This window comes from Myotis myotis, unplaced genomic scaffold (assembly GCF_014108235.1).
Source record: "Myotis myotis isolate mMyoMyo1 unplaced genomic scaffold, mMyoMyo1.p scaffold_m19_p_6, whole genome shotgun sequence".
NCBI classification, from domain to species: domain Eukaryota; kingdom Metazoa; phylum Chordata; class Mammalia; order Chiroptera; family Vespertilionidae; genus Myotis; species Myotis myotis.
In genome coordinates this window covers 85,238,298-85,249,004 of record NW_023416368.1, presented here as the reverse complement: position 1 = coordinate 85,249,004, position 10,707 = coordinate 85,238,298, and the positions used below count along the sequence as shown (strand labels likewise).

Below are 10,707 nucleotides of genomic sequence, written 5' to 3'. Positions count from 1 at the left end.
ACCCGGACCAGTGCAGCCCCTCCTCCCGGGTCTGCAGGTTCCCACTCTCACACACAATCTGTCCTCCCACAGCAGCCAAAGGAGGCCAAAGTCCCCACCGAGCTTGGCCTCTGTTTGAGCAGCTGTCGAGGTCACCCCAGCCCCACCCAGCTGAGTCAGACCTGTGCGAGGCCTGGAGAGGAACAGCCTCGCCAATCAGGTCTGGCAGGCACCAGGGCAGGTACTGGGCTCCAGGCGGCTGGGCAGGGCCTTTACTTGGAGGGATCATTGCAGCCATGTTTCCACCAAGACAGGGCCTGGAGTCTCTGGGCTTACAGCTCCCACTGGCTCTGGTGTGGAGTCAGCCCCCACAAGGCCTGGCGTGCGGTGTTCCCAAGTCCACGCCTCCTGCTGTGTCTGCCCTGAGCCCTCATGAAGCAGACAAGGAGACAGACACGGAAAGGTCAGAAGATTTACCCTGGGTCACGCCGCCTGGCCCAGACTGGGACCCGGCTGGTATTTAGAAGCCATGTGGGGTCAGGTTCCCTGGGTCACCATCTGACACTGATTCACTGGGCAAAATGCAGCAAGTCACTCTGCTCTCTGGGCCTCATTTTCCTCATCCGTAAAAGGGGGATGAGGACGGGACCCACACGTGGGAAGGGGAACGGCACGTGCAAAGGTCCTGAGGTAGAGCTGTGTCCGACTGCTCAGAGGAACATTGAGGAAGTGAGCAGCAGTGGAGTGCCTGAGGGAGAGAGTGGAAGGAGGGGGGACAGGGCGGTGACAGGGGCAGATCATGCAGGGCCTTTGGCTTTTATACTGAATGAGGTGGGAGCCAGGGAGGATTCGAAGCAGAGGAGGGCCATGACCTGACTTGGGTGTTTCCAGGCTCCTTCTGGCCGCTGAGGAGTTAACACACTGTGGGGGCTGAGGGCAGGAACCAGAAGACCAGGTACGGTGAGCTGGACTGGAACTAGGCAGAGGGGAGGGGAGAAATCCGCCACCCTTTACTCATCTCCATATTTCCTGCCCACTTTGGCTCCCAGCAGCCTGAGAAGTGAGGCAGGGACCTCAGCCTGGGAGGCTGAAGGTTGGGGTGAGGGGTAGACACAGCAGGGCGTGATGGGCGGGGCCACACCTGGCGTCTCCCACGCCGAAGTGGCTGGACCACTTGGGCAGGTGCGTGGGCTGCTGACACACATGCGCACGTGTCACATGCCACCCTGGGAGCCACCCTGCTGGGCCCTCGCTGGGCTGGGGCAAGTGGTCGGGTACGAGGGTTCCCCTTCCATCCAGGCATCCCGCCTGTGGGCTCAGGATCTGACACTGACCCACAGGGCGACGGGGGCAAGTCACTCTGCTTCTCTGGGCCTCAGTTTCCTCATCTGTAAAAGGGGGATAATGACAGCACCCGTACACTGAAGAGAGAATAACACATGCCAAGGCCCTGAGTACAGCTGTGCCCTAGTATTTTTCACCCTCAAATTCTCGCTAGGGCCTTGGCTCGATAGCTCCGTTGGTTAGAGCGTCAACCTGATACACCAGTCAAGGTTGCGGGTTTGATCCCCGGTCAGGACACACACAAGAATCAACTAGTGAATGCATAAATAAGCGGAACAACAAATTAATGTCTCTCTCTCTCTCTCTCTCTCTCTCTCTCTCTCTCCCTCCCTTCCTCTCGCGCTCTCTCTAAAAATCAATTTAAAAAATCTGTAGCCGTGGCTGGTGTGGCTCAGGTGGTTGAACATCGTCCCATGCAACGAGAGGTCACTGGTTGGATTTCGGGTCAGGGCACATGCCCTGGCTGGGTCCCCGGTGGGTGTATGCAGGAGGCAGCAGATGGATGTTTCTCTCTCTCTTTAAAAACAAAACAAAACATAAAAACCAGATCAATAAAAACATACTTTAGATAAAAACGTTTAACAAAATCTCCCTCGGACTGGAGCTGGGTCATCCAGAGGAAGAATCCGCCTGCGCAGGCGTGGAGGTGAGCGAGGGACTGGCGCATCCGGAGGGTGAGGGGGTGGGAGAACCCCCCAAAACTGCTGGGGGGGGGGGGCTGGGAGAGGGGCCATGGCGGGGGGTGTAGTGTTGAGACCACAGATTAACCAAGACAACCCCACATTCTCCTCCCAGTGGAGGCTGCACAGCCAGTCCAGCCCCCCGACGGGCTCATTCAGCTCCCACCACCAGACGTCCTGACTCACGTCTGCAGGCGCTTGGGAGGACGGCTGCCCCCCGCCCCCCCTTCCCCCAGACTGGGGCGCATCCCGTGGAGCCTCAGCGACCCTGGTGAGCACTCAGGCCTGGGCTCCGTTTACTCACCTGTAAAATGGGAGCAATGAGTTCCTGCCGTCTGTGAATGCAGGGCTGTGCTTAATAAACGCCGAGATTATACTGATGATGGCGACTACCAGTTAAATGGCAGAAAGAGCCTCCCCTGGAGTCCGAGCCCCCCCACCCCCACCACCCACCCCGGCATCAGTCCGGGCGCCGCTCTCCGCCTCCCCCCGAGCCTCAGTTTCCCCAGCCCAGCCCCAGGGAGCGGGGTGGCCGGGGACGGGCGCCCCCTGGCCGGCAGGGGCAGCACCGAGCGGCCCGGGGCCTCCGGAAGGGCCCCGCCCCCGCCCGGCCCCGCCCCGCCCGGCCCGGCTGCCCAGATCCAGGAGGCGGCGGCGGTGGCCACGACCCGGACGGTGCGCGCGGCGGCGGCGGAGGGACCGGGGCGCCATGGCGGCCGCCGAGCGCCGCGCCTTCGCGCACAAGATCAACAGGTAGCGCGGCCGCCGGGTCCCCTCCGGGCGGCCCCACGTGCGCGCGCCCCGCCCCGCCCCGGGGGTCCGGCCCAACCCGGCCCGGGCGCCCCCCGTCCCAGCCCCTTCCGCCTTCGCCGGGGCCGCCGGGGCCGGGGGAGGCGGGAGGGCGGCGGGGTCCCGGCTGGGGGTCGCGTCCGGGCGGCGGGCGGGATGGCGGCCGAGGTCCACCCTCCGAGCCGTGGGACCCGGGGGCGTGGCCCGGGGGCCTTCCTGGAGGCGGCGGTGCAGGGAAGGCTGAGGCCGGCGTCCTCGGCATCGCCTCCGGCATCCTGGCCTCCCCCGGTCCCCCATCGAGGGTTCGGGATTGGGGGGCAGCCTGTCTGTCCATCCTGTGTCCGGTTTGGAGCCGGGAGTTCGGACCCGGGATTGCGCTCCTGGCACCTTTGAGTCCCGTGGAGAAGTTTCCCGTGCGCCCCCCTCCCCGGGGTCCCGTGCCCAGCTGTCGGGGGCGTGAGAGACAGCTGTGGGTGTCCCCCCGCCCGGCCTCAGGCCGTCCTAGCACCGGCCGGACGGGCCGGGATGGATGGGGATTGAATGGAGGGAGTGGGGGCTGGGGACGGGCCAGCTGGTGGGCAGACGGGGGAAGGGGCAGGCACCAGGCGCTGAGGGATCCATTTCCGCGACTGGAGACTGTGAGCCGCCCGGGAGAGGGGTGGGAGCCGGCCCGGGAGAGGGATGGGGGCCGGTGCTCAGTGGTCCTCTCACAGGGGACCTGACCCCAGTGAAAAAGCTACCCTGGAGTGGTCGGCACTGGCCTGATGGAGACACAGGGAAGAGCTCACCCACCCTTGGGAGCAGAGACAGTAGGGGGTACAGACGAGAATCACAATAAAGTCCGTCATTTATTAGTGACAAGTGCTATGGGGACACACAAGGCAGAGAAGGGAGGTGGGGAGGGTGGGGGTTAGGTATGGGAGGTGGGGAGGGTGGGGGTTAGGTATGGGAGGTGGGGAGGGTGGGGGTTAGATATGGGAGGTGGGGAGGGTGGGGGTTAGGTATGGGAGGTGGGGAGGGTGGGGGGTAGATATGGGAGGTGGGGAGGGTGGGGAGTAGATATGGGAGGTGGGGAGGGTGGGGGGTAGATATGGGAGGTGGGGAGGGTCGGGGTTAGGTATGGGAGGTGGGGAGGGGAGGGGTTAGGTATGGGAGGTGGGGAGGGTGGGGGGTAGGTATGGGAGGTGGGGAGGGTGGGGGGTAGGTATGGGAGGTGGGGAGGGTGGGGGTTAGGTATGGGAGGTGGGGAGGGTGGGGGGTAGATATGGGAGGTGGGGAGGGTGGGGGGTAGATATGGGAGGTGGGGAGGGTGGGGGTTATGTTAGATATGGAGGTGGGCCAGGAATGCCTGGGTGAGAAGATGTTTGAACAAATATCTGAAGGAAGCCAGGAAGGGGTCCCTGCTGTATGTGGGAGGAGGGTCCGGGCACAGGGAAGGGCAGTGCAAAGGCCCTGTGTGTTCGCAAAGGCAGCGTGTGCTCACAGGGCATCCGCGACCAGCCGGGCTGCAGAGAGTGACAAAGGGACAGTGGCAGCAGATCCCACGGGGCCTTGTGGGCTGTGGGGGGACTTTAACTTTTATCCTGAACGAGGTGGGACCGTGAAGGGTTCTAAACAGAGACGTGACCTGGTGTCCCCGGGGCTGTTTTTATGTCTGTCATCTCTGTGTCTCGAACCGTCCCTCTGTTTTGGAACTTTGATGTCTCTGAGCCTGTTTCTTTGCCTTTCAGCCCCTATGTCCTTGGGTCCCGGCTTCCACTCTGTGAGTGAGGGGGGTCCTGGGTCCCACCCTGGGAAACAGATGCTACAGAACCCAGAGTAAGAAGAGCAGAGAGAGGTCCTGGGGCCCCAGTGAACCACAAGCAAATGGCTCGAGTCTTCCAGCTTCTCTCTGATGAGGTCTCCAGAGCTGTCGGTGGACACCCAGGTGTCTCACATGCTCAGATCTGGGCCTGTCTTCCTCCCTCCCTCCCTCCCTTCCTCCCTCCCTCCCTTCCTTCCTTCCCTCCTTCCTTCCTTCCACAAATACCATATTAACCTGAGCATAGGACAGTCCCCCAGTTTCCTAATGAACAGATTCTAGAAAAAAAACAAGATTTTGAATGACAACCTAAAAGTCCAAACTCTTGTGAATGTACATAATATGGACAATTGTTCTTGTATGCAATACAACTTGTTCATTTTTTTCACTTGTACTATTTAAAATAAAATACAGTATAGAATGGTGATAGTGACCAGCACTTACAATAATGCTTATCACATGCTTATCTCCATCTGGGATGTTAATTGTTTATAACCAGAGAAACAGACTCAACGTGGTTAGGTCATTGCAGAGACCTAATGGGGTGTGTGGCTCCAGAGCCCAGAGCAGCCGTGGGAACGGTGCCTCTTTCTGTACCTCTAAGGTGTCTGCTCATTCTCCTTGGGCATCTACCAGCAGCGTCTTCCTTCTGTCCGGCAGTGGATTGGTATGAGGCCGCTTGCATTTCTCACTTAATGACAATGATTTGTTGGACTAGTGGAGGGCCCTGAAACAGACATTGACAAAATTCCAAAGGGACCTCTAGGATTTCAAGGAAATGGCTCCTTCCTGCTCCGTCCCACCACATGTCTGCATATATGAGCACACGCAAATGTCATTACCTTTTAAGAAGTGTTATGTAAAACATGCATGCAGGAAAGTGCAAGGTTCAATTATAATACAGACTAGAGGGCTGGGGCATGGAAATTCATGCACTGGAGGGGGGTCCCTCATCCCGGCCTCCCTGCTCACAGTTCAGGAGCCCTCAGGGGCAGGAGGCAACCCGGCGATCAGAGGAAGGCGACGGCCCATCACACCTCTGCTGCTGCCACTGCCGGCAGCACAAGCCTCAGCCGCCCTGGTTACCTGAGCCTCGGGCCGCCCTGGGTGTCTGGGGGGCTGAGGGGACTGGGGGACTCCAGAGGTGGGCGGGCCTGACCTTGCCATGTGTCTGCCGCCCCAGCAGGGCTGAGGGGACTGGGCACTGCCATCTTTGAGGGTGTGGCAGTCAATTAGCATATTCCCTCCTTATTGGCTGTGGGTGCCACCATCTTTGAGAGTGTGTCGGTCATTTAGCATATTCCCTCCTTATTGGCTGTGGGTGCTGCCATCTTTGAGGGTGTGTTGGTCAATTAGCATATTCCCTCCTTATTGGCTGTGGGTGCCGCCATCTTTGAAGGTGTGTCGGTCAATTAGCATATTCCCTCCTTATTGGCTATGGGTGCCACCATCTTTGAGGGTGTGTCGGTCAATTAGCATATTCCCTCCTTATTGGCTGTGGGTGCCACCATCTTTGAAGGTGTGTCGGTCAATTAGCATATTCCCTCCTTATTGGCTGTGGGTGCCACCATCTTTGAGGGTGTGTCGGTCAATTAGCATATTCCCTCCTTATTGGCTGTGGGTGCCGCCATCTTTGAAGGTGTGTCGGTCATTTAGCATATTCCCTCCTTATTGGCTGTGGGTGCCACCATCTTTGAAGGTGTGTCGGTCAATTAGCATATTCCCTCCTTATTGGCTGTGGGTGCCGCCATCTTTGAGGGTGTGTTGGTCAATTAGCATATTCCCTCCTTATTGGCTGTGGGTGCCGCCATCTTTGAAGGTGTGTCGGTCATTTAGCATATTCCCTCCTTATTGGCTGTGGGTGCCGCCATCTTTGAGGGTGTGTTGGTCAATTAGCATATTCCCTCCTTATTGGCTGTGGGTGCCGCCATCTTTGAAGGTGTGTCAGTCAATTAGCATATTCCCTCCTTATTGGCTGTGGGTGCCGCCATCTTTGAAGGTGTGTCGGTCAATTAGCATATTCCCTCCTTATTGGCTGTGGGTGCCGCCATCTTTGCAGGCTGCTGCTCAGTCGTTGGTCGTCCCTCACTAACCCCCCTGCCGGCCTGGTCGCCCCACTCAGCTGTTTGGTCGTCCGTTTGGTTGTTTTGGTTGCGGTCGCTTAGGCTTTTGTATGTAGAGATGCCAAGGAGCCCGGCCAGTGTGGCTCAGTGGTTGAGCATTGACCTATGAGCCAGGAGGTCACGGTTTGATTCCTTGTCAGGTCACACGTCCAGATTCGGGGCTCCATCCCCAGTGTGGGGTGTGCAGGAGGCAGCCGATCAATGATCTCTCTCATCATTGTCTCTCTCCCTCTCCCTTCCTCTCTGAAATCAATAAAAATATATTATCTATTTTTTAAAAAATAATAAAAACGTAAAAATAAAACAAATGCCAAGGAGAAACCACTTAGGTCAGATGGGGGCTCTCTCCTTCTTCTGGCCCCCCCCCTCCTCCAGCAGCCCCTCAGAACTGCTGTCCCCTCCTCCCCTGCATGATGGTTTCTCGTCCAGGATGGCGCCTGTCCACTGTGGGTTAGTTTTGCCTGTTTATGCCTCTATTTTAAATTTTATTTTGAGAGAGAGAGACACTGATTTGCTGTCCACTTATTTATGCATCGTGGGTTGACTCTTGTATGTGCCCTGACCGGGGATCAAAACCTCAACTTCGGGTATCGGGTCGATGCTCCGACCAGCTGAGCTCCCTGCCAGGGCTCAGTTTTGCATATTTAGAGCGTCCTGTGCACAGAGTTACGGGGACGCCTGGTCCGTGGCCCCGCTTTCACCCACACAGTCAGGAGCAGGCTTGTCTGTCGGTTGCCTGAGTCGGGTTCGTCCTTCACATTTGCTGCATATCCCCTGCCTGTGAGCTGTCTTTGCTCAGGGAACACTGGGTTGTTTCACGCTGGGGCTGTCACCATCGGGGCTGCTGAGAGCATTCGTGGCCACGTGTTTCCTCCTCAGTGTCTGTGCCTCCAAGGGGAATTGCTGGGAATTGCTGGATGGGCATATCTTGAGCTTTCCTTGATAATTATAGACGGTTTTACAGGGTTTGTACCGCCAGTGCATGCGAGTTACCATTGTTCTACATCATCGCCGGCACTCGTGACAGTTGTCTTCCAGTCCGGAGTGGTGGGTGGGGTATGAAGAGGACTCTCTTTGTGATGTTATTTGGATTCACTTTCTTCCCTCACTTGTTGCACAAATGGGAACACAGAGCATTCGAGGCTTCTGTCATTCTTGTTCTGGATTATCGTCCTCCTCCCCTGTGAGGGTAAGACCTCTGTTAATCTGGCCAGCCCTGGGGTAAGTTCCCAGTCTCACTTGAATTCCCAATGATGCTCCATCTTTCCACTCTGAGCAACTCTTTTTTTTCTTTTAAGACTGTCTTTTTTTTTTTTTAATCCTCACCTGAGGATATATATATATATATATTTTTTTTAAATATATTTCTTTATTGATTTCAGAGAGGAAGAGAGAAGGAGAGAGAGATAGAAACAGCAATGATGAGAGAGAATCATTAACTGGCTGCCTCTTGCACACCCCCCACTGGGGAGTGAGCTACAACCCAGGCATGTGCCCTTGGCTGGAATCGAACCTGGGACCCTTCAGTCCGCAGGCTGACACTCTATCCACTGAGCCAAGCCGGCCAGGGCCTGAGGATATTTTTTTCATTGCTTTTAAGAGAGAATGGAAGAGAGAGGGAAAGACAGAGAGAAATATCGATGTGAGAGAAACACATCTATCGCTTGCCTCCTGCAGGAGCCCTGACCAGGGCCTGGGCCGAAGAGGAGCCTGCCACTGGGGTACATGCCCTTGACCGGAATCGAACCCAGGGCTCTTTGGTCTGCAGGCCGACCCTCTCTCCACGGAGCCAAACCGGCTAGGGCTGTACAGCTCTTCCGTGTCACATAGGGTTGTCAGTTTTTCACCTTGGGAGGCTTGATCTCACCGACAGCTCTAACCCACCACCTGCAGTTTCCTTTACTGCAATTGTGAGATCACGTCCGGGAAAGTCACTAAATTCAGCTCAACAGTTTGCCTGCCTTTTTGAAAGGTGCTCTATGTGAGGGCGCCTGACGTGGAGGCAGGAAGAGAGGAGTTGGGGGTGGCTCTCAGGGGTGGGTTCCAAACACCTGAGAGGTTGGGCTGCCTTAGTGAGGCAGAGAGACAGTGGGGCAGGATGCCTGCCAGGCCCCCCACGTGGGCACACGAAGAGACAGGTGTCACACGGAGCAAACCCAAGGATCCATTCGTGTTGAGAGGGTGTGGAAGCCCCAAGGCCGGACAGGGCTGGTGTGCAGGGTGCGTATGGACAGGGAGGAGGTAGGTTCCGGAGGCCTGTTCTTGGGGCTCCTTCTCCCATCCTAGTCACAGGGAGTGCTGAGGGGCGCACACTTCGGCCTCTGGCCGGCCAGGGTTCCGTTCCGGCCCTGCTGCGTTCAGCTGCTGACCCTGGGTGGGCCAGACCCTTCTCTGAGCCTGTCTCCTTTGGTGTTAAAGACAGGGCCAGAATTCTAGTTCCTAAGATCCTCTTGGAGGCAACATGGGGACAGCAAGCCTTAAGCGAGCACTTACCATGTGCCAGGCCCTGCACTCAAAACAGCTCAGTGAGTGTGGATGCTGCCCCTGAGCCTAGAGGCCCGCAGCGGGAGGTCGCCCGCCCATGCCCGCCCAGCTCCACGCACAGAGCCCTGCGACTCGGAACTGGCTGCCACGGCCATGGCGTTGTGGACCCATCCATCCCTTTCCCACGGCAGGGGCCTCTCCACGCCTATGACAAAATGAAGCTGGAGCTCGAGCCTCCCCGCCCCCCGCCCCCCCCCCCCCCCCCCCGGCCTCCGCTCTGGGACAGCAGCTGCAGAACAGCTGGGACCTGGACACAGACAGGTCCCCTGTCCAGGCATCTTTTGTAAATTACCCCCAAAGTCCTTGTGTGCCCAGGCTTCTAGAGGAGGCGGCCCAATTTTGGGGAATTTCCCTAATTTTGAACACCCTTTGAATTTTCTAGAATCTCTGCCCCTCCCCATCAATAGAAGCAAGACTCAGGGACAGTTGACAGGAAGTAAATAGAACGCAGGGACAGAAAAGGAGTGAGGTGCCCTGGCTGATTTGGCTCAGTGGATAGAGCGTAGGACTGTGGACTGAAGGGTCCCGGGTTCTGTTCTGGTCAGAGGCGCATGCCCTGGTTGCGGGCTCAATCCCCAGAGCGGGGCGTGCAGGAGGCAGCCAATCAGTGATTCTCTCATCATTGATGTTTCTATCTCTCCCTCTCCCTTCCTCTCTGAAATAAGAAAATAAAAAGGAGTGAGGCTGGGGCCTCAAACTGGAGGGCCCCAGGTTGGATCAGGGTCATGGCCAAGTTTTGTTTGACGCATATGGACTTGATTCAGGCTTCTGGATGGAGCTAAGGTTCTCAGCTGACCCCAGCCTCCCCCACCCCGACCCACTGCACACATCCATCTCAGTGGTGGCCTGTGGGCCATCGAGTTTGCAGTCCTCAGTATAGAGCTTTGGGGGGTAAAACTTTTTATTATGAAAATTCTCACACACACAGAAGAGTGGGAAGCAGAAGGCTCAGGCAACTGCCTTCTCAATTATAAGAGGAACTGAGGCCCAGGAAAGGTGGCCCCACTGCCCAAAGCCGCCCAGCCCAAAGGTCTGGGCTTCCCCCAATTTACAAGGGATTTAAGAAAGTTGGACCAGCCTTAACCAGTTTGGCTCAGTGGATAGAGTGTCGGCCTGCGGACTGAGGGGTCCCGGGTCAGGTTCTAGTCGGGGCATGTGCCTTGGTTGCGGTTGCGGGCGCGTCCCCAGTGGGAGATGTGCAGGAGGCGGCCGATCGATGTTTCTCTCTCATCAATGTTTCTAACTCTCTATCCCTTTCCCTTCCTCTCTGTAAAAAATCAATAAAATATATTTTAAAAAAAGAAAAAAAAAAAGGAAGTTGGACCAGGTGGGAGTTGGGGAGGGATGTACTCATCCCATCAAAAAACCCACATCTATTGAGCACCTGTGATGTGCAGGGTCCAATGCTAGGGCCTCTGCGGGGACCGCACCGCCCTGGATCCTGCTT

At 57.1% G+C, this 10,707-nt stretch overlaps 1 protein-coding gene and 1 long non-coding RNA gene across 18 annotated transcripts in view; both read left to right on the top strand.

Annotated features, from left to right (window-relative positions):
* Positions 1 to 202: 202 nt before the first annotated feature.
* Positions 203 to 1,756, top strand: LOC118658781. The gene is made up of 3 exons (XR_004968367.1): positions 203 to 442; positions 871 to 934; positions 1,699 to 1,756. It is a non-coding gene; the product is annotated as an uncharacterized LOC118658781 (long non-coding RNA).
* Positions 1,757 to 2,668: 912 nt separating this feature from the next.
* Positions 2,669 to 10,707, top strand: part of DOCK6 (dedicator of cytokinesis 6) — a 44,605-nt gene continuing 36,566 nt past the window's right edge. For 13 of the 17 annotated variants that reach the window (XM_036313161.1, XM_036313160.1, XM_036313159.1 and 10 more), the window contains exon 1: positions 2,671 to 2,756. In XM_036313161.1, coding sequence (XP_036169054.1) covers positions 2,713 to 2,756 — 44 coding nt within the window. In that variant the 5' untranslated portion in view covers positions 2,671 to 2,712. Of the gene's footprint in view, positions 2,757 to 10,707 lie in introns of all 17 variants that reach the window. The other 4 variants (XM_036313154.1, XM_036313165.1, XM_036313167.1 and 1 more) reach the window with 2 other exon arrangements.